General features: G+C 43.8%; 1 protein-coding gene across 1 annotated transcript in view; it reads right to left on the bottom strand.

The window, feature by feature from the left end:
• The window catches only part of pth3r (parathyroid hormone 3 receptor), a 46,992-nt gene extending 36,817 nt beyond the window's left edge, over positions 1-10,175 (bottom strand). The window contains exons 1-2 of the mRNA XM_052112387.1: positions 10,062-10,175; positions 8,696-8,801 (exon numbers count right to left, since the gene is read on the bottom strand). Of these exons, the coding sequence (XP_051968347.1) occupies positions 8,696-8,801; positions 10,062-10,175 (220 nt within the window). The remainder of the gene's footprint in view (positions 1-8,695; positions 8,802-10,061) is intronic.
• Between the last annotated feature and the right edge of the window lie 11,673 nt (positions 10,176-21,848).

The raw sequence follows: 21,848 nt of genomic DNA, 5'->3' as shown, positions 1-21,848 counted from the left end.
TCTTATTATTTTTACACTGAAAACCCTAAATATCATGGTTCTGGTGGGTCTACCTGTTGTTTCCTATGTGTCTGTGTGTTTCAATTCCACTCTTGTGTTTACCCTGGCCACATGAGCGGCATGTCTGGCATTTACATGGGAACGTTAATTCGTGCAGCACACAACCTGATTGCCCTCACCTTTTCCTTGTTACCTCTCCCTATATATTCTCCCTCATGGGTGTTGTCCATCGCCATATTGTTTTGTGTGTTTGCTCCATGTAGTATCTCACCTTCCTGTCTATTCTGTTTGTTTTGTTTCTCACCCTGTGTATCTGCTGTGGATTCTCTCCTGTTTGGATTATACACTTTGCTGGACTGTTTCCTGAATTCCCTGTGGATTATACTCACCTGACATCCATCATGTCTGCATCATGTCCATCATGACACCCTCATCTTGCCAGGGTGTCCCACATAGCCATCATCTCCTCGCCATCAGCCAGTTTGTCGATTCCCCGATGCAGCCTGAGGCCCTTACTCACATCATTGCCACCCTGTTGACTTAATTTCAATAAATACTGTTTCTGATTTATTCCTCTGTGTTTTGACTCCTTCCTTCAACAAACTGGCAGAACAACCTGGTCAACAATGGACTCAGCAGAGGACCCCACACTTCACACTGCTGTCACTCAGCAGGGTGCACTCTTTGGTCATCAGCAGGAACAACTCTCCGCTTCCAGTCAAGCAATCAAGACCATGGCCTGACAGATAGTCGTACTCACATCAATGGTTCAACAACTTCAGCTCTCTCCCAAGACCAGTTCCACCAACGCCGAAGCCACTGCTCCTCCACCTGCAGAATGCACGCTACCCAGACATTCCGTGCCCCGGTTGAATCCACCTACTGCCTATTGTGGTGAGCCAAATTCTTGTTGATCATTCTTGTCACAATGTTCTCTTATATTCACTCTTCAGCCTTCGTCATTTCCCTCAGAGGAGGCAAAGGTGGACTATGTCTTTATTCTCCTCACCGATGAACTTGTGAATGATTAAATCACCAGTGTCGTTCATCCTTCCGGAGCTTCTGCGCTGAAATGTGCAAGGTGTTCGATCATGCAGCTGCCGTCAGAGTGACAGATCTTTGTTGGACTATTTAATTGAGCTGCTTCCTGGGGATGGAACGAGCAGGATATGTGGGACTGGTTTTTGCATGGGCTCTCCAAACATGTTAAGGATGACATTTACACAATCAACCTTTCTGCTTCTTGGATGACTTGATAAATTTATCCATAAGGGTGGATAATTGACTCTCTGTTCATTGCCGTCACTGCCAGATATCTTCACCCTTCAAGCTCACCAACAGAATAGGGGTTACAGGTGAGTCCTTTTTGTCTGTCACAATGTTTTGGTTCTGCTCTCCCCAGTCTCTTCTGGTTCTGTGTTGAAGAAGGAATCGATGGACCTTACAGGTGTGCCTGAGGTGTACCATGGTTTGAGGGCAGTGTTCAGCAAGTACTGAGCTTCTTTTCTGCCTCCGCAGTATGATTGTGCCATTGATTTGCTCCCAAACACTTCTCTGCCTTAAGGTCGGCTCCCAAGAGGGAACCCATGGAGAAATGCATTGATGATTCTCTGGTGGCTGTTATTCATCCCTCACCCTCTCCTGCAGGAGTGGGATTCTTCTTCATGTTGAAGAAAGATGGTCTGTTGCACCCCTGCATAGATTATCGGGGTCCGACTACCACCCCTGGAGTCATGAGTTCAAATCCAGGGTGTGTTGAGTGACTCCAGCCAGGTCTCCTAAGCAACCAAATTGGCCTCGAACATTTTACAAAGTTGTATCTCCGCAATGCTTATCACCTTGTTCGGATCAGGGAGGGGTTTGAAGGAAAGATGGCCTTTAACATGTTGACAGGGTATTTTTAAGATTTGGTCATGCCCTTTGGCCCTTTCCATCTCACTGGCCGTCTTCCAGGCACTCATTAATGACATGGTCAATCAGTTTGTATTTGCTTATTTTGATGATATTCTGATCTTCTCCCAGAATATCACTGACCATGTCCAGCATGTCAGGAGAGTGCTTCAGCAGCTGTTGGAGAATCGCCTGTTGGTCAAAGCAGAGAATTGTGCTTTTCATGCAAGGTAGGTTCTGTTCCTGGGGTTCATCCTTTCAAGATGGTATCCGGATGGATCCTGCCAAGGTAAAGGTGGTTGCCGATTGGCCAACCCCAGATTCTTGCAAAGTGGTTCTCGGGTATGGCAATTTTTACTGGTGATTCATCCGTAACTTTAGCCCCGTGGCTGTTCCTCTTAAAAGTCTAACCACCATTAAACTAATTTCTATTGGTCTTTACAGGCCCAACCTGCATTCAAAAAGTTAAAGAGCTGTTTGTTCTCAACACACATTCTTGATAATCCCGACCTGTCTCGCCAGTTTGTGGTGGAGGATGATGCGTGAGAGGTACAGTATGAGTTGGGGCAGTTTTGTCCCAAAGGGCTCCTTCAGATGAAAAGGTGCAACCCTGTGCCTACTTTTCCCACCATTTTACCCCAATAGAATGGAACTACAACATCAGGAACAAGGAATTACTGGATGTCAGGTTGATGTTGGGGGAGTGGTGTCATTGGTTGGAGGGCTCGGGGGTTCCTTTCATCATTCAGACTGACCATAAGAACCTTGAATACATCCATGCCGCTAAATGCCTAAATTCCAGACAGGCTTGCTGGGCATTTTTTTTTGGTAGATTTGACTTTACATCTCATATCATCCTAGGTTTAAGAACATCAAAACCAATGCGTTATCTCACTCTTTTTAAACCGAGAGTGCCTCAGAATCTCTAGATTCCATTTTTCCTCCCGACATATTGGTAGCAGGGATGTCATGGGATATCAAGTCCAGAGTTTGCTCGACTTTGCACAATGTCACCAGTGTCACCAGTGCCCAGAGAATCTGTTATTCGTTCCTAAGTCAGTCTGAACTCACATCCTACAGTGGGGTCATTCCTACGATGTGGCCTGTCACCCAGGAGCGACTCGTACCCAAGGATTGAGTAAGCATCGGTTCTGGTGGCCATTGTTGGTGCGGGATGTAAGGCAGTTTGTTTCTAGCTGTCCAGTTTGCGCTAGCAACAAGACTTCCAGTTGCACACCAGTGGGGCTTCTTCAGCCACTGTTAGTCCCTTTGAGACCCTGGTCTTATATTGACATAGACTTTGTTACCGGGTTACCTCCATCCAATACAGTCTTCTTGACTGTGGTGAACCGGTTCTCAAAGGCAGCTCATTTCTTTCGAGACAGCGGATATTGCCGTAGATCATGTTTTCAGCATTCAGGGCCTCCCAACGGATATGGTCTCTGGCAGGGGGCCCAAATTTGTGTCAAGGTTTTGGACGGAATTCTGTCAACAGCTGGGGGCAACGGTAAGCTTGTCGTCTGGGTTCCATCCCCAGACAAACGGGCAGAGAGAGCGGGCCAATCAGGATCTGAAGAGGACACTGCATTGCGTGGCTTGAGGAAGACATGAGGGGACAGGGACAGGCTGAAGGGGAGGACCTTGCACTGATATGCCTGGCCATCAAAAGCAAACCGTAGGAAGGGTCTGTGTCGAGGTAGAACCGAGACGTGAAAGTACGCATCCTTCAGGTCTACCGCCGCAAACCACTCTTGATGCTGGACACAAAATGTGTTTCTGCATCAACATCTTGAACGGGAGTCTGTGTAAGGCCCGGTTCAGAACTCACAGGTCCAAGATTGGCCGCAACCCATCGCCTTTCTTTGGCACGATGAAGTAAGGACTGTAGAACCCTTTCCGCATCTCGGCTGGAGGGACAGGCTCTATCACGCCCTTGTGAATAAGGGTCGTGATCTCTGCACACAGGGTGACAGTGCACTCTCCGATGCAGCAATCGAAGACTCATCCAGCGCCCGGGCCCCCAAAGAGACGTCAAGCTGGCCGTGAGGAGGGTTGGTCTCATTTCGGAACCGGACGGGGGCAAACAAGCATGCTGGGGAATGGGAGGTCCGTGGGGAATTACCCAGTAAAACCGAGCCCATTGAACTCTCCAAATCGCCGGAGCCCGGCCGGCCTCATACCCCTGGGGAGAAGGCGCAGCACAGGGGGAAGCTGGAGTGACTTTCCCCCATTTGAAGAAGGAAAGCCACGACTGCAATGTTGTCATGGTCAAATCGCAATGAGAACATGAACCATCCACAAACGCTGCCTCAGTGTGATCGCTGCCCAGACACATGAGGCAGCGCCCGTGGCCGTTGGAATCGGGGAGATATTGACCGCATCCAGGAATCACACAAAGAAGGAAAAGCATCTTTATAAAGGCGCGTCTTTCTCATTGTCGTTTTCTAAAGGAATGGGAGGTGTTCGGGGCTCTCAAAAGCGACCCCTAGTGTCACTACATTGACACAACATCGAGTGAGTGACAGAAGGGGATCCACTGATCTATAGTAAACTAACTAAACTAATCATTACGATAAAATGTGCATAACATTACATTGAAATATAATTTCAAATATCAACTTAAAATGCATAAGATATTCAAAGGTATTTTCCAACAAAAGGTTCAGACCAAGATTCAAGCCAAGAATACTGAATGATAATTTCAGCAGCTGTGGATAGATATTTTTTCAAACAGTAAGTGTCAGTTCTTCGCAATTGTGCATCATGATATACAATGACTCATCACAAAGAATAAAATGGCATTCCTTAACCAAAAATCATGAAATAAAAGGACCCAAGGTCTAATTTGCAATAACCATGGATGCTACTGTGTTCAGGAAACTGGATCTTCAGATGTAGGAAGATGCTAGTCTTTAATCACCTCAGTAGGTGTTTAAGCAGAACTTCATTAATTTATTTTTTTCTTTCTTTTTTTTCATCTGAGAGGCGAAAATCGTAAGTCCAGTTGCAATCAGAAAAGTAATAGCACACCTCTCCTTCACAAGTCGGACAGGCAGGGCAATTTATGCAACGTTTAATACAGAGGGTTAGCAGTCATCACTAACTAGATTGACATTTCATATTCACAGAGTTTTTAGAGAAGCAACATGTTATAAATAGTCCTGGTAAAACTTTTTATTAATGTTTCCTTTGTTAAGGGTTTATAAAGGATTCATTAATGACTAATAGGCAGTGCTGAGTTCTCAGGGCCAGCAAAGCCTTCTTCGCTGGCATAACATGCCTAATAAAAAATGTTTTTTTTCATCCTTTCATTCTCATCGAACTTTTTGCCTATTTATTTTCAATTGCTTACTACTCCTAATTCATCTACAGCAGTGGTCAAAAGTATCGGCAGTGACATAAATGTAGTGTTTTGCAAAGGTTTCTGCTTCAATTGTTGTGGTTTAGATTCACATTGTTTTTAGATTATTGTGCAGAGTGATCAGATTTAAATAATTGCTTAATTGAAAAAGTTTAATTCGCCAAAAATGTTTTATTTATCACAAAAAAACTAATTTCACAGTTTTTTGGCCCTGGCACAAAATGACCAGATAACATCATTTCACTAATCATATCAGTAGCACCTGGGAAAGTGTGAACGAGTACTTGTCAGGTGAAATCACTCTATCATTCTGATTGGATTATAAGAGCAGACTGATTGCTATAAAAAGAGGAAAGAAGTGTTTCCAATCATTGTGTTGTGGTTAGCAATGGTTACCTCTAAAAAAGACATGTAGCCATCATCACTTTGCATCAAAATTGCCTCACATGCAAGGAAATTGCTGCAAAGAATATTGCACCTGAAAGAACCATTTACTGGATCATCAAGAACTTCAAGGAGAGAGGTTCAACTGCAGTGAAGAAGGCTTCAGGACATCCCAGAGTGTCAAGCAAGCGCAAGGACCATCTCATCCTGAGGAGTCAGCTACCGAATTGTGTCACTACCAGTGCAGAGCTTGCTCAATATTGGCAGCAGGTTGGTGTGAGTGCATCTGCATGCACAGTGAGGCGAAGACATTTGGACAATGGCCTTGTGTCAAGAATGGCAGCAAAGAAGCCACTTCTCTCAAAGAAAAACATCAAGGACAGAATGAATTTCATAAGGAAGTACAAGGATTGGACAGCAGAAGACTGGTGCAAAGTTATTTTCTCTGATGAAGCCCCATTCCGACTGTTTGGGACATCTGGAAAATTGCCAGTCCGGAGAAAAAAAGGTGAACGCTCCTGTGTCATGCCAACAGTGAAGCATCCTGAGACCATCCACGTATGGGGTTTCTATTCATCTAAGGGGGTGGGCCGCCTCACAAATCTGCTCAAAATCACTGCCATGAATAAAGAATGGTATCAAAACGTCCTGCAAGAGCAACTTCTCCTAACGATCCAGGAGCAATTTGGTGATGATCCATGCATTTTTCAGCATGATGGAGCACCATGTCATAAGGCAAGAGTGATAATGAAGTGGCTCGGAGATCATTACATTGAAATTTTGGATCTGTGGCCAGGCTACTCCCCTGATCTTAATCCCATAGAGAACCTGTGGTCAGTCCTCAAAAGGTGAGTGGACAAGCAGAAGCCCACAAATTGTGATCAACTCTGAGCACTAATAAGGCAAGAATGGATTGCCATCAGTCAAAGCGTGTCTCAGCCATGACAGTATTACAAATGTCATAGACAGTAATGTCTTTGTATTGAAGGCCAAGTTTAAAATATATCTCTATATATTGTCTCAGACCCAAAGTAAAATAAAACCGGATTAAACTTGAAAGGCGGGACATGTTTACTTCCATGCAATCCAGCTAAAATAGAGCTCCTGGCAGGATTTTGAGGGAGCTCAATATTTTTTTTAATGAAAAATGATCTCGTAATTCTGAGATAATTAAGTCGTTAATTCAGAAAAACAGAGCAAAAACTTTTTTTTCCATGAAAAATTATGTCATAATTCTGAGATAATTAAGTCGTTAATTCAGAAAAACAGAGCAAAAACTTTTTTCATGAAAAATTATCTCGTAATTCTGAGATAATTAAGTCGTTAATTCAGAAAAACAGAGTTGATTATTTTTTCTCAAGTGAATGCAATACGCTTCCGTAGGACATAACACAATGCATACAAACATAATGTTGCATATGTGAGCACGCACAGACATATGCACCCTTTTGTGTTCTTGTATTGTTAAATGTGTCTAGACTTTGATTTATAGTGACTTCCACATCTACTTAAGCCCATATCTTATTTCATATATGGGACGTATTTGTTGTATGTATTTTATTAATTATAAATCTTAAACTCAATACTCTGTAATTTTTGTTTTACATTTATAAGCCTAACCAGGGACAGGGGTTGCAAATTAGTCATGGCTAGAAACATGTATGCGTGGCATCTACTTTGTAGGCCTATTCTTTATAAAGCAATGTTCTATGCATTTGTCCCTGTCAAATAAACATTAAAATAAATACAAAATAAATAAAGAGGTGATGCCCTGAACAGACGCCGGTTTATTTGATCTTGACCGTCGACTGTGAGTGACGTCTCTTCCCAAGACAAACACACCCATACCATAATCCCACCCTTGACCCTGATTGACAGGTTTCCGTGTAAGGCGTCAATGGAAATACTAAGGGAATTAGTATTCCATTTGAGTTTTGGCTGGCTACATACGCGACGCTGAGAAAGTGAAAAAGCAGACATGGTAATTGAAATTGCTATTTAAATATGACAGGGCCAAAACTCGTAAGATATGGGAAACACAGTTGCAAACGGACTTTGCTTTTCCATTTGAAATCTGGCAGTCACTGTGCGTTCGCTTAAACGAAAATGCAAACGGTAATGCGCGATTTGCAATTGCGTTTGGATTATGTCACATTTTATGCATTCACAAATTGAAAACGCAATTGCAAATACAATTTGCAATTCCTTTTGAATAATGTCCGGAAAATCATTCCATAGTGAATGTCTCTAATATTAACTCAACATATTCTTCCCACGCGTAAACTCCCTCCACTGGTGTGTGATGAGACTGATAAGAGTACATAGACTTCAGGGTTGAGTCAGAAAAATCTGTGCACTTGGCAAAGACACAAAATTGACAGGAATATTCCGGGACGGGTAAATTTGCTCGGGTCAACCGAATGAAGGGCTCTGCTAGATCAATTTCAGCTGGTCAGTTGTTCTGTTACTAGGAGGGGGCGTCACAGGAGCAGGATCTAAACGCAATTTAAAAGTATTTAATAAAATAAACAAAGTACAGATTAACGGGGTAAACACGGGAACAAAAGAAACATCCACAATGGGAAAAAAACAGGAACAGAGAAAACCTGAACAATGGGAACGGGTCAAGAACAGGAGGTCAAAACACATAACAACTGACAAGGACAAAGCTAACTACAGGGCATTAAATGCACAATGGGTAAATGAAAAACAATAGGGAATTGCTGGAAGTGAACAGAGCAGGGGATTATGGGAAGTGTAGTCTGGGGGGAACAGATGACAGAGGCCAAACACAGGGCAGACAACAGTGAATCGTAACATATTGCATCGTTATAATCACATATCAATAAATTACACTGCATTTGTAAATTCATTATTAGTCATTAATGAACTCCTTTATTAACCCTTAACAAAGGGAACATTAGTGTTCCACGGTCCTTAATGTCTCATGCTCTCAAGTATAGGTTTAAAATACACAGGGGAAAAAAAAAAATCACTTTTTTTTACCAAAGAAATAACGATAATGCACACAACATGTAGGGTGCACTTGCACTACATTACCTTTGACCACATCCAGCTGAGCTCCAATGCTTCTCTCACATCTTGCCCGTGCACCAATCAGAAGAAAGATCTGCTCATCTCTGGTTATGACATCATCAGAATCTATCTGTAAGAATAGCAACAGTAAAGAGTGAGTTTTCCTTAAGGGTCAAGATTTGGCAGGTAAGTATGTTCCAGTCTTAAAGGTGTAAATCTATCTTTTTTTTCCCTGTCTGCTGCCTTTAAAGTCACAAGTAGTTGCTAGTGATGGGATTTTTAGATGCAGTTGTATGTCAGTCAACTCGAGACACGCATGCGCATGCATTAGCTGAACCAGCCTGAAAAATAGCATTTTTTTAGTGTGATCTGAGGGAACAAAGAAAGTTCAAACTGCCTCTCGTGATGTAAATGCGTTGGCATATCATCGAATCCCTTGGCTGATCTGAAATTGGCAGGGGAAAAATGTGCACTGCACAACTTTACTATTTTGAGTGACTCGATGATTGTTTTGATATCTCAGTGAACAACGAGCAGCCATAGCTTCAGTCGTTCAGGATCATTGATAGGGAATCTGTGAAAAGTTAGTCTTTTCTCTTGCGATGATGCCCACAGATATAATCTAAAGTTTTTCAGTAAGGTGAGAAATCTAGCATAAGTACACGCTAGCACCTTCTTGAAAAAGAAACAGATACAAATACAAATCTATTGCATAACCAATTCAGCTTCTGTATAACATTCCTCCTTTGCTGCACTTCCGAATTTTACATAATTCACACGTCAGTTCTCGCCGCTTTCCAAAATGAGATGCAGCATGTATTTGACCCTCATGACCAAGCTGGGCGGAAGCTACATTTTATAGTTAAAAAAGTTTTAAATATTTATCTTTTTTTACACACACCTAACGTTTTATTCAGAAGACCTTATTTAATCCACTGAGTATGTATTTCATTTATGATGGCAATATGTGCTTTTTGGAGCTTCAAGATTTTGGAACATATTCACTTGCATTGTATGGATATATAGAGCTGAGATATGTTTTGTAAAAATCTTAATTTGTGTTCTGAAGAAGAAAAAAAATCATATTTATCTGGGATGGCATGAGGGTGAGTGAATTATGAGATAATTTTCTTTTTTTTTTCTTTTTCTAGTGAACGAATCCTGTAATGCTGATTTTAATTATGTTCTTTGATAATCTTGCCCAACTATGTTGGTGATTTTGGTCTTACCCCATTCAAGTACAAACTGGACATTTTTTGCCGCATATTTACATTTAAAATAGCTGCCCAACCTACCTTATTTTTATCCATATAAATGTTAGTTTTCCATTTTACATGGTCTCAGCAAAAATTTTCAACAAATTATTCATCTATCACCAAATGTGGCACACCTTCTTATAGTCTGATGTGCTGTCTTCCAGTGTTGTGAAATATTTGACTGTCCTGTGGTATGTGGCAAGCTCTCTTAAACCTTCAGAGCGAGAGACACCCCCACCCATGGGCATCCCTCACTATCACCCTGATCTCAGGGTTACACCCAGCTGGAGAATCACTGGAGCGTTTGTGCCCTGAATACATTTCACAACCACCAAACAAAACCAGCACAAACTCACAAACTTACTGACCATAAGACATTGGAAAGAGAGAGTGAGGAAGAAAGAAAGAAAGAAAGAAAGAAAGAAAGAAAGAAAGAAAGAAAGAAACAAATAGGAAGGTCTAATAAAAGCATGTCCAACGTTTGCTAGTAGCCTAATTAATTTCTGTAGTTGGATTTATATTTAGTGGTATTATTAGAAATTTGATTTCCCTATCTGTCACTCACTCGATGTTGTGTCGATGAAATGACATTAGGGGTCAATCTAGGGAGCCCGAAACACCTTCTGATGATAAAAGGCCAATGGGAATTGGCGAGTGGTATTTGCATCCCACCTGCATATAGGGGTATAAAGGAGCTGGTGTGTGAACCGCTCTTTCAGATTTTCTTTTCGGAGCCGAGCGGTCGCTATTCCATTGAGAAATAAGCGAGCTGAATTCCCACGGCTTCCATTCACCTCTGCTGGATTCTGATGGCGCATTACAGCAGCTCCTCCCCCTCTCTGCACTGGTGCACTGCAGAGATCGCCCCTGGGCGCTTTTTGATTCCTAAAAGTGTATATTCTAAAAGAGCGGCACACACGGAACCTTCTTTTTAAAGACACGTCTTTTTAAAGATGCCTTTCCATTTGTTTCTTATTCCTGGTTGTGCTTGTTATTTCTTGCTTTCTGATTTCCACGATAGCTGTCTTTCGTGCCTGGGCACTGCTGTTATTATTGTTCGTGCATGCGTCATGTTCTCACTGCGAGAACATGACCATGGCAACGTTGTTGTCGGGGCTTGCCTTCGTAAGAAAGCAAGCCACCCCAGCGGCTCCCCATCTTGGTCCTTCTCCCTATGGGTTTGAGGCCAGCGCGGCTAGCACTGGGGGCAATTTGGGGACCTCAATGGGACCACCTCTGCCGGGTAAATCTCCAAGGACCTCCCATTCCCCAGCACGCTCCTTTGCCACGATCAGGCTTCCGGATGAGTGCTACGGTTTGTCTCAGTGCTAGTTCAACCTCTTCTCCCAGGCCAGCGAAGGTGAGCTCTCGATGAGCTCACAAATGATAAACGTTCTTTCACGGGCAGCCGCGAGCTTCGGGCTAGAGTGGAACCCTCCGAGTCAGCCACACCTCATGTCGCTGCAAGCCACTCACATCCTGGGCGACCTCAACACTACAGTGGATGCGCTGTCACGGCAGGTTATTCACAAGTGACAGTGGAGTCTAGCACCTTACTTGCCCACCAAAACTTGGTTCTCGGACCTCACGCTCCTTGCGTCAGCCCCTCCCTGGCGAATTTCCCTGAGGAAGGGCCTTCTTTCTCAGGGACAGGGCAACATCTGGCACCTGCAACCAGACCACTGGAATCTCCATGTCTGGTCCTTGGACGGGACATGGAAGACCTATGTGGTCTACCACCAGCTGTGGTAGACACGATCACTCAGGCTAGGGCTCCATCTACAAGGCACCATGTGCAGACGGATTGGTGCTTTTCTTCCTGCAGGAGAGGTTGGAGGGACGACTTTCCTCCTCCACCTTGAAGGTGTATGTAGCAGCTATAGCAGCACACTATTACACAGTGGACCGTAAATCCTTAGGGAAGCACAACCTGATCATCAGGTTCCTGAGAGGAGCCAGGAGGATGAATTCCTGCAGACCGCGCCTCTTTCCCTAATGGGACATCTCTGTAGTCCTTCGGGATCTACAGGGAGCCCCCTTTGAGCCCCTGGAGTCAACTGAGCTTAAGGCACTATCTTTAAAGACTGCCCTCCTGACTGTGCTCACTTCCATCAAGAGGGTAGGTGACCTGCAAGTGTTCTCTGTTAGCAAAACGTGCCTGGAGTTCAGTCCGGGCTACTTTCACGTGATCCTGAGACCCCGACCGGGCTATGTGCCCAAGGTTCCCACAACCCCATTCAGGGATCAGGAGGAGGCAGACCCAGCCTTGACGTCGCTGTGTCTGGGGCATGCTTTACGCATCTATTTGGACCGCACGCACAGCTTTAGTGTCTCTGAGCAGCTTTCTGTCTGCTTCGGTGTACAGCAGAAAGGAAGCACTGTCTAGAAGCAGAGGATCGCCCACTGAATCATTGACACCATAGCTATGGCATACCACGCCCAGCACATGCCGCCCCCCGCAGGGCTATGAGCCCATTCTACCAGGGGTGTGGCAGCCTCCTGGGCCTTGACCAGTGGCACTTCTCTAACAGACATTTGCAGAGCAGCAGTTCACATGTTCACAATAGCCTCCTCCGTCAGCAGTGAGGGATTCACATGTGATAAATGTAAGGAATTAGTCAGGCTGACGGAGAAGGTTAATGAGTTAGAGACTCGCATCCGAACGCTAGTGGAGGTCAGTGAGAAAGAGAAGCCGGTAGATACTGTTTAGGATGCGAGTAGTACAGAGAGCAACATACACACTTTGGTTCCGGCTGTAGAGCCCCTGCAGCAAGGCATTTGGGTGAAGTCTCGGCGGTATACTCGCTCAGCAAAGAGACACCACTCTCCCATTCCTGTTAGGGTTTCCAATCAATTCTCCTCACTCAGTGATACACCCACTGAGAATCATGTTGAAAGAGCCCTTGTTATTGGCAATTCTATTGTAAGGAACGTGGAAATAGAGACTCCAGCCACTATTGTTAATTGCATTTCGGGGGCCAGAGCGTCTGGCATCAAATCAAATTTACAAGTACTGGCTAATGCTAAACGTAGATTTTCTAAAATTGTTATCCACTAACGATGTTCGGCTTTGCCAGTCGGAGGTCACTAAAGATAATGTTAAAGAGGTGTGCGAATTTGCAAAAACGATGTCAGACACTGTAATATGCTCTGGTCCCCTCCCTGCTCGTCGTGGTGACGAAGTTTATAGTAGATTAGTGTCACTGAATGGCTGGATGTCTGAGTGGTGTCTGAAGAATAAAATAGGATTTATAGACAATTGGAAGAGTTTTTGGGGTGGACCTGACCTGAAATTTAGACGGACTCCATCCCTCCAGGGAAGGTGCCGCTATCCTCTCTAGTAATTTGGCTCATAGTCTTAATAATGATATTATTTGACTAACTGGGGCCCAGGTCAGGAAGCAGACAAACTGCTTAATCCGAACGTCTGCTAGCTGCCTTGAGACATCACACAGGTCACATAAACTACAACACATAGAGACTGTATCACCTAGATATCTCATAGAGACTGTGTCTGTTCCCCAAACTACCAAACACAATACCCTCACTAAATCATTTAGAAAAAATTGGATTAAGCTCAAACTTGAACAAAACAAACAAATTAAAAATACACATCATATAAAAATAGGGCTACTAAACATTAGATCTCTTTCTGCCAAAGCACTAATTGTTAATGAAATTATTACAGATCATAGATTGGATGCGCTCTGTTTGATGAAACCTGGCTTAAACCGGATGAATATATTAGTTTAAATGAATCTACTCCCCCAGGTTATTGTTATAAACATGAGCCTCGTCTGAAGGGTCGAAGGGTTGCTACAATTTACAGTGAAGTTTTTGGTGTTACTCAGAGGACAGGATTTAAATGTAAGTCTTTTGAACTAATAATGCTTAATGTGACACCATCAGATATAAATAAAAAAATATCTGCCTTCTTTTTTCCTTGCTACAATGTATAGATCACCCAGGCCTTATTCTGATTTCCTTGGTGAATTTGCTCATTTTTAATCAGATCTTGTAGTTACTGTAGATAGAGCTTTAATTGTTGGTGACTTCAACATTCACATAGATAATTAAAATGATACATTGGGATTAGCATTTATCTATATCCTCAACTCTCTTGGAGTCAGACAAAATGTAACAGGACCAACCCATCGCCATAATCATATGCTAGATTTAATTCTGTCATATGGAGTTGATGTTGATAATATAGAAATTCTGCTACAGAGCGATGACATCTCGAATCATTACCTCGTCTCTTGTATGCTGCAATCAGCTAATGTTACTCAATCTACACCATGCTATCATTCAGGTAGAACTATTCTTTCAACCACTAAAGATAGCTTCACTAATAGATCTTCCAGATCTATCTCATACACTCAAAAAACCCCAAAGCCCAGAAGAACTTGATGAAATAACAAAAAATATAAATGCAGTCTTCTCTAGCACTTTTGATATTGTCGCCCCACTTCGATTAAAGAAAATGAATGAAATAAGCCCTGCACCATGGTACAATGATCACACTCATGCTCTTAAGAGAGCAGCTCGGAAAATGGACCGCATGTGGAAAAATACAAAATTAGAAGTATTTTGTGGTGCATGGCAGGATAGTGTCTGTAGATACATACAAGTACTAAAAGCTGCCAGGTCAGCATATTTTAGTAAACTCATAGAAAATAACCACAACAATCCTAGATTGTACTGTGGCTAAATTGGTTAGGAATAAAGCCTCAACAGAACCAGATATTCCATCGCAGCACAAGAGTAATGACTTCATGAATTTCTTTACAGATAAAATTTAAATAATCAGAAATAAAATTGGAATTATGCAATCATCTGTCAAAGCACCTCAGAAAACAGTGTTTAATAATTTTCCTCACGTGCAACTTCAATCCTTCTCTGTCATAGGTCACGAAGATCTAACAAAACGTATTGAAACATCAAAAGCCACAACATGTTTGTTAGATCCTATAGCAACTCTTAAAAGAGTAATTTCAGAACCTCTTCTTAATATTATTAACTCCTCGCTCTGCTTAGGACATGTCCCAAGAAATTTTTAAATGGCAGTTATCAAACCGCTTATTAAGAAGCCACAACATGATGCTGGAGAACTGGCTAATTATAGACCGATTTCAAATCTCTCGTTTAGTTCAAAAATACAAGAAAAGATAGTATCCTCCCAAATATGAAGAATTTCAGTCAGGATTTAGGCCTAATCACAGTACAGATACTGCACTTATCAGAGTTACAAATGACTTGCTCTTATCATCTGATCGCAGCTGCATTTCTCTTCTCTTCACATCACTGATCTCTGCCTGCATCCCCTCGGTCTATTGATGGACTACGATCTTGAAATGGAATGCATAGACTAAAAATTGCCAACAAAAGCCTTCATCAGTCAATTAACAAGGAGAATTGCATCTATGTGTACTTCTGCAGTTAATCCAGGATAGACTTCAAAGACATTGGTCATTAATCTTACAGTTCAAACAAAATCGATGTTTAAACACTGACCCTTAACATTTACTTGGTTTAATAATTTTAAACCATGACTTTAACTATACACAAGTAATATTTACATGATGTTTGCCAGAGGGGAACTGGCCCCCACAGTGATTCTGGTTTCCCCCAAGGTTATTTTTCTCCATTAATCAACATCTTATGGAGTTTTGTGTTCCTTGCCACAGTCGCCTTCAGCTTGCTCACTGGGGTTATTAATACAATTATTATTGAATTACTTATTTTTAAACACGATTACAATCATATTTTATCTAATTACACAATGATGATTCATCGACATTATAGACATTACAGTTTTATCGTCTGTTAATGCCTGATCTTCTGTATTTTCGTGTCTGTCCCAAGAGTGGCCTCTGTTAGGGAGTACCAGAGCGGGCAGTGGGAATTGTCTAGGGAGACAAAGAGATCTACTTGTGCCATGCCGAACTGGCCCCAAATTAGCTGGACCACCTGGGGGTGGAGACTCCACTCTCTGCTGAGCATGCCCTGTCTGCTGTCGTGTTGAGGTTGCCCGGGATATGAGTGGCATGCAGCAACCTGACTCTGGGACCTGAGACTCCAAAGGAGGGGATGGCGGGTGAGTTGTGACCTATAATGAGAGTGCATGCCGCCTTGGCGATTTATGTACGCTGCCATTGCGGTGCTGTCTGAACAGATCAAGACGTGCTTGCCCTGAATCAGTGGGAGAAACCTCCGCAGGGCAAGGAATACAGCCAGCAACTCTAGGCAGTTGTTGTGCTAATGCAGACGGGGCCCTATCCAGGAGCCAGCGGCTGCGTGCCCGTTGCACATGGCGGCCCAACCCCGTTGAGATGCGTCTGTGGTGACCACAACACGTCTGGACACCTGCTGTAGGGGGCTCCAGTCCGCAGAAAACAGAGTTCGGTCCAAGGGTTGAAAGTCTGATGGCAGGAAGGGGTGATTAACATATGGTATGTGCCGTGGCACCATGCCCATCTCTGGACTCAAGTCTGAAGCCAGTACTGAAGCGGTCTCATATACATCAACCTGAGCGGCGCGACCGTGGCCGAGGATGCCATATGCCCCAGGTGCCTCAGGAACTGTTTTAGAGGAACTGCTGTGCCGGGCTCGAAGAGAGCGAGGCACCTGAGCACAAATTGCACACTCTTTTCCCAGTTGACCTGAAGACTTAGACGGCTAAGGTGCCAGTCATCGAGGTAGTTGAGTATGCGGATGCCCACTTCCTATAGCCGGGCAAGGGCTGCCTCTGCGTCCTTCGTGAAGATGTGAGGGGACAGGCCGAAGGGGAGGACCTTGTACTGATACGCCTGGCCGTCGAACGGGAACCGTAGGAAGGGTCGTGTCGAGGAAAAATGGAGACATTCAGGTCTACAGCCGCGAACCAATCCTGATGCCGAATGCAGGTTAAAATTTGTTTCTGCTTGAGCATTTTGAACGGGAGTTTGTGTAAATCCTGGTCGAGAAATCGCAAGTCCAAGTCCCACCGCCTTTTTTAGGGTACGATGAAGTAAGGGCTGTAGAAACCCTTCTTCATCTCGGCTGGAGGGCTCTATCACATCCTTGAGTAGCAGAGTTCTAATCTCTGCCCATAAGGTGCTGGTGTTTTTGCCGCACATCGAAGTGGAGCGAATACAGCTGAAACGAGGCGGGAGACTGGCGAATTGAATCGCGTAGCCGAGTGGGACGGTCCTGGCCAGCCAATGCGAGGGGTTGGATAGAGAAAGCCATTCATAGTATTTAACCATTTTCTAGTATACAGTTGAATTTTACATACACCTTAGCCAAATCAATTTAAACTCACAATTCCTGACTTTTAATCATAGAAAACTTTCCCTGTCTTAGGTCAATTAGGATCAATACTTTATTTTAAGAATGTAAAATGTCAGAATAATAGTAGAGAGAATTATTTATTTCAGCTTTGATTTATTTCATCACATTCCCAGTTGGTCAGAAGTTTACATATAATTTGTTAGTATTTGGTGGCATTGCCTTTAAATTGTTTAACTTGGGTAAAGCTTAGGTAGCCTTCCACAAGCTTCTAACAATAAGTTGCTGGAATTTGACCCATTCCTCCAGACAGAACTGGAGTAACTGAATCAGGATTTTAGGCCTCCCTGATTGCACATGCTTTTTCAGTTCTACCCACAAATATTCAGATTGAGGTCAGGGCTTTGTGATGGCCACTCCAATACATTGACTTTGTTGTCCTTAAGCCATTTTGCCACAACTTTGAAGGTATTCTTGGGGTAATTGTCCATTTGAAAGACCCATTTGCGCCCGAGCTTTAACTTCATGGCTGATGGCTTGTATTGTTGCTTCAATGTATCCACATACATTTTCTTCCCCGTGATTCCAACTATTTTATGAAGTGCATCAATCTCTCCTGCAGCAAAGCACCCCCACAACATGATGTTGCCATACCCATGCTTCACGTTTGGGATGGTGTTCTTCGGCTTGTAGGCCTCACCCTTTTTCCTCCAAACATAATGATGGTCATTATGGCCAGAAACTTTCAGAAGAAATTTCTCCAAAAAGTAAGATCATTGTCCCCGACTACCACCGCTGGACTCACAAGTTCGAATCCAGGGCATGCTGAGTGACTCCAGCCAGGTCTCCTAAGCAACCAAATTGGCCCGGTTACTAGGGAGGGTAGAGTCACATGGGGTAACCTCCTCGTGGTCGCAATTAGTGGTTCTCGCTCTCAATGGGGCGCGTGGTAAGTTGTGTGTGGATTGTAGAGAGTAGCATGAGCCTCCACATGCAGTGAGTCTCTGCGGTGTCATGTACAGTGTGACATGTGAGCACGCCACAGCAAGCTTATCAATCATGGCTTCCTAATAATCCCTATCCATTATTTGGCTCTATCACTCCACTCTCTCCTCTCCACCAATAGATGGTGAGCATACTGGTGCACTATAGCTGCTGTCGCATCATCTAGGTGGATGCAGTACACTGGTTCTTGTTGAGGAGAGTCCCCTGTTCAGTATGTAAAGCACTTAAAGTGTAGTGTCTGAAAAGCTATGTAACGTTCATTCAGTCATTAATTTTATTTAATTTTCCAAGCTGCTGAAAGGCACAGTTAACAAAGTGTATGTAAACTTCTAACCCACTGGAATTATGATATAGTCAGTTAAAAGTGAAACAATCGGTCTGTAAACAATTGTTGGAAAAATTACTTGTCTCATGCACAAAGTACACATCTTAATGATTTGCCAAACTATAGTTTGCTAATATTAAATCTGTGTAGTGGTTAAAAAATTAGTTTTAATGACTTCAACCTAAGTGTATGTAATTTTTATGCACCTCTACAATACAGCAGCCTTAATGTCCATCAACTGCGGAGACCAAATTGGAAATGGCTCGCTTCCCCCCTGTTGAACAGGCGTTATCAGACCACTTATGTCCCTCTGCTCAAACTGGCCTGACATCCCACCCACTGCTTCCGTCTAAGCCATGCCGGCTTACTTCTACACTAGCGGGACATGCCTATAATACAGCTGGGCAAGCTGGTGCCACCTTGCACTCGATGGCAGTGCTCCAGGTCTACCAGGCCAAAATTCTAAATATAATGGATGAATCCGGTCCCGACCCGACCATGTTTAAAAAAAACGTGAAGTCGCGACCGATTTGGCTCTAAGAATATCCACGGCCGAAGCAATTGGGTGCTCCAAGGGAAATCTGGTCATCCTAGACCATCTCCTTTGGCTGACGCTGATCAACATGCGCGATGGGGACAAGTAAGCCCTCCTCGACATGCCGGTATCCCCTGCTGGCCTCTTCAGCAATGCAGTGGAAGCCCTATTGGAGCGCAAAAACAGCAGCAGGCTATGAAGCATTTCATGCCTAAATGAGGCAGTTCCACCTCTCAGCCCAGCCACTCATGCTCCACTTCAGCATTGTGCCCCCACGAAATGGTAGCACTCCACTCCCCAGGCCTCACCGGATCCATCTGAGCTGGCCGTTTGCCCGAAAATGCTTGGCAGAAGTGCTGCAATCCACGGCAATTAAAGGCGATTCAGGGATGACGACAGGCTCGGTTTCGCCAGGTAAATCCCCATGAACCACCCGCCCCCCCCCGGAATGCTTGCTTGCTCATGTCCAAGCTCGGGATGAGTGCGCTCACCTCGCGGCCAGCCGGCATTCTCTGTCAGCGACACTTGCCTGGAGTTCGGTCCGGCAGATGCTCACCTCATCCTAAGACCATGACTGGGCTACGTGCCCAAGGTTCCTATGACACCCTTTAGGGTTTAGGTCATGAACCTGCAATTGAAGCTGACCCAGCCGCACGCAGGGCTCTAGATGCTCTGAGCAGCTCTTTGTCTGCTTTGGCGGACAGCGGAAAGGGAACGCCATCTCCAAACAGAGGTTAGCTCATTGGGTTGTTGATGCTATCCCCTAGCCTATCACACCCAGGCCGTGCCCTCCCTCCCCCCATGCGGGTTTGATCACACTCTGTGAGAAGTGTGGCATCCTCGTGGGCACTGGCGTATTGGCCACAAGTTACCTCCCCCCAGTTTGGGCAGGTCATGGTCTCCGTCTGGCCTTTTCCCCCTGAAAGTATAGGAACAGAAAAGGACGCCTTCCCCTACACATCTATAGCATTCAGAGAGGCCCAGCCGCTTTTTAACTCTATGATGAGAAATATATAGAGAGAAAAGGCGGGCTGGCCAGCCGGCTCCCATACAAGTCATGTCGCCTGTATATACCTGTAGTGGTATATGACACGTTTTATTGGGGGACAGCCGACCCAGCTGCTTTTAGCACGCAGCAGCTTGCTTGCACCTGACTTGGCTGTCACGTTACAAGGGTAGTGCATGGCGTTTTGAAGTGCCACTTGATCAAATAACACTGACGTACAAATCTCAGGGATCCCATTGCCCTATTGGCATTATGGCCCATTCAACAAGAGGTATGGCTGCCTCTTGGGCATGGAAAAATGGTGTTTACATACAATAAATCTGCCTGGCGTTGAGTAGGGTTTCGCCCAGCAACTTTGCACGATTTTACCACCTTGACGTGCATTCAGTGGCTTCAAAGATATTGTCTGTGCAACAGTATTAATTAGTTGTGTTCTAAAGTCTGCTTTGAGAACTCGATGAATTCACCTTGCTCCCGTTTCACACACGCATGTGCTCTCCTAGGTCTGCTTAGTGTTTTCTATTCAACAATGCAATACACGGCCCTTCATATTAAGCGCTGTTATACTTTGTTTAAACTGCCTAATTACACTACATACAATATCTCTTATGTCTCTGATGTGCTTTAGACATTCAAATGTAAAGCGGTGCCACACTCTGGCTATACCGCTTGAATATATATTTTCTGTGTTTTCCACACAAATACATTAATGTACTTATGTCTCGGCCACACCTTAGACACTCATTCTCTGGTTAAAGATAGATATGCACTGTGTTTCCTTTTGTGGAATTCAGCTAACTGTTTCACTACTGGCGCGTGCACCTGGCTGTGCTCTACTAGGTCTTCTTGGGGCCCTCTACTGAGTGATTCGAATGTGCATATTACCTCGCCCCCTCACAACTGTCAGGGCGATGTTGATTTCTTTATAGATTTCCTATAATCTAAGCATTGTATATGTATGACAAATATACAATGTCATGTCCTTTGTCCAGTGCAATCACGTTGTGATTGTACTCATTCCCATAAGTGTCATCAACATAATTAATGTGACCGAAAGGGAACGTCTCCGGTTACATATGTAACCTTGGTTCCCTGAGATGTAGGGTATGAGACATTGTGTTGCTTGCTGCGTTATTGGACTTCACTATCGGGCAGATCATCCGTCGCTTTCAGTTGATAAATTCTGACTGATGGTGTTATGCCACCCGCTTATATAGAGAGATGTGCATCAAGTGCTCAATGTTATTGGCTGAGCATGCGCGAATGCCATTGGCTCAATTCAGTTGCATCTGAATTGCCATGATCAAATAGGAGTTCAGAAATCTGAGAAAAAGAGTTTTTCCCCATAAGCGTCAGCGACATGATGTCTTATTCCCTACATCTCAGGAAACTGACGTTACATACTTAACCGGAGACGTTAATAAGCCCTGCTGTCATAGCCTTACATGATATTAACTGTTTAGAAATGTTATTTATGTTAAAATCAGTCAATTTACATCTGGCTCCAAAATTAAATGCTTCACAGTGAAATGTACATTTCTATGCTACAGAAAATTTGCAGTATTAATATTGATAACTGAATGTGCAATTCAATTATAATTTCACTACTCTATATACAATATTATAACATTCAATAATAAAATCACTATATACAATATGGGCATACCGTATATAGTGATATTATTATTGACCCCAATTGTGGGGGAATATGTGGGCCGGTTGGGCTGAATATTTCCAGGGCTGTTTTTTTTTTTTGTCCCAGTCCTGCCCTGCATAGAACT

The sequence above is a fragment of the Xyrauchen texanus genome, chromosome 40, assembly GCF_025860055.1.
Source record: "Xyrauchen texanus isolate HMW12.3.18 chromosome 40, RBS_HiC_50CHRs, whole genome shotgun sequence".
NCBI lineage: Eukaryota > Metazoa > Chordata > Actinopteri > Cypriniformes > Catostomidae > Xyrauchen > Xyrauchen texanus.
The sequence above is the reverse complement of the archived record's forward strand: the minus strand, read 5'-3'. Positions and strand labels throughout refer to the sequence as shown.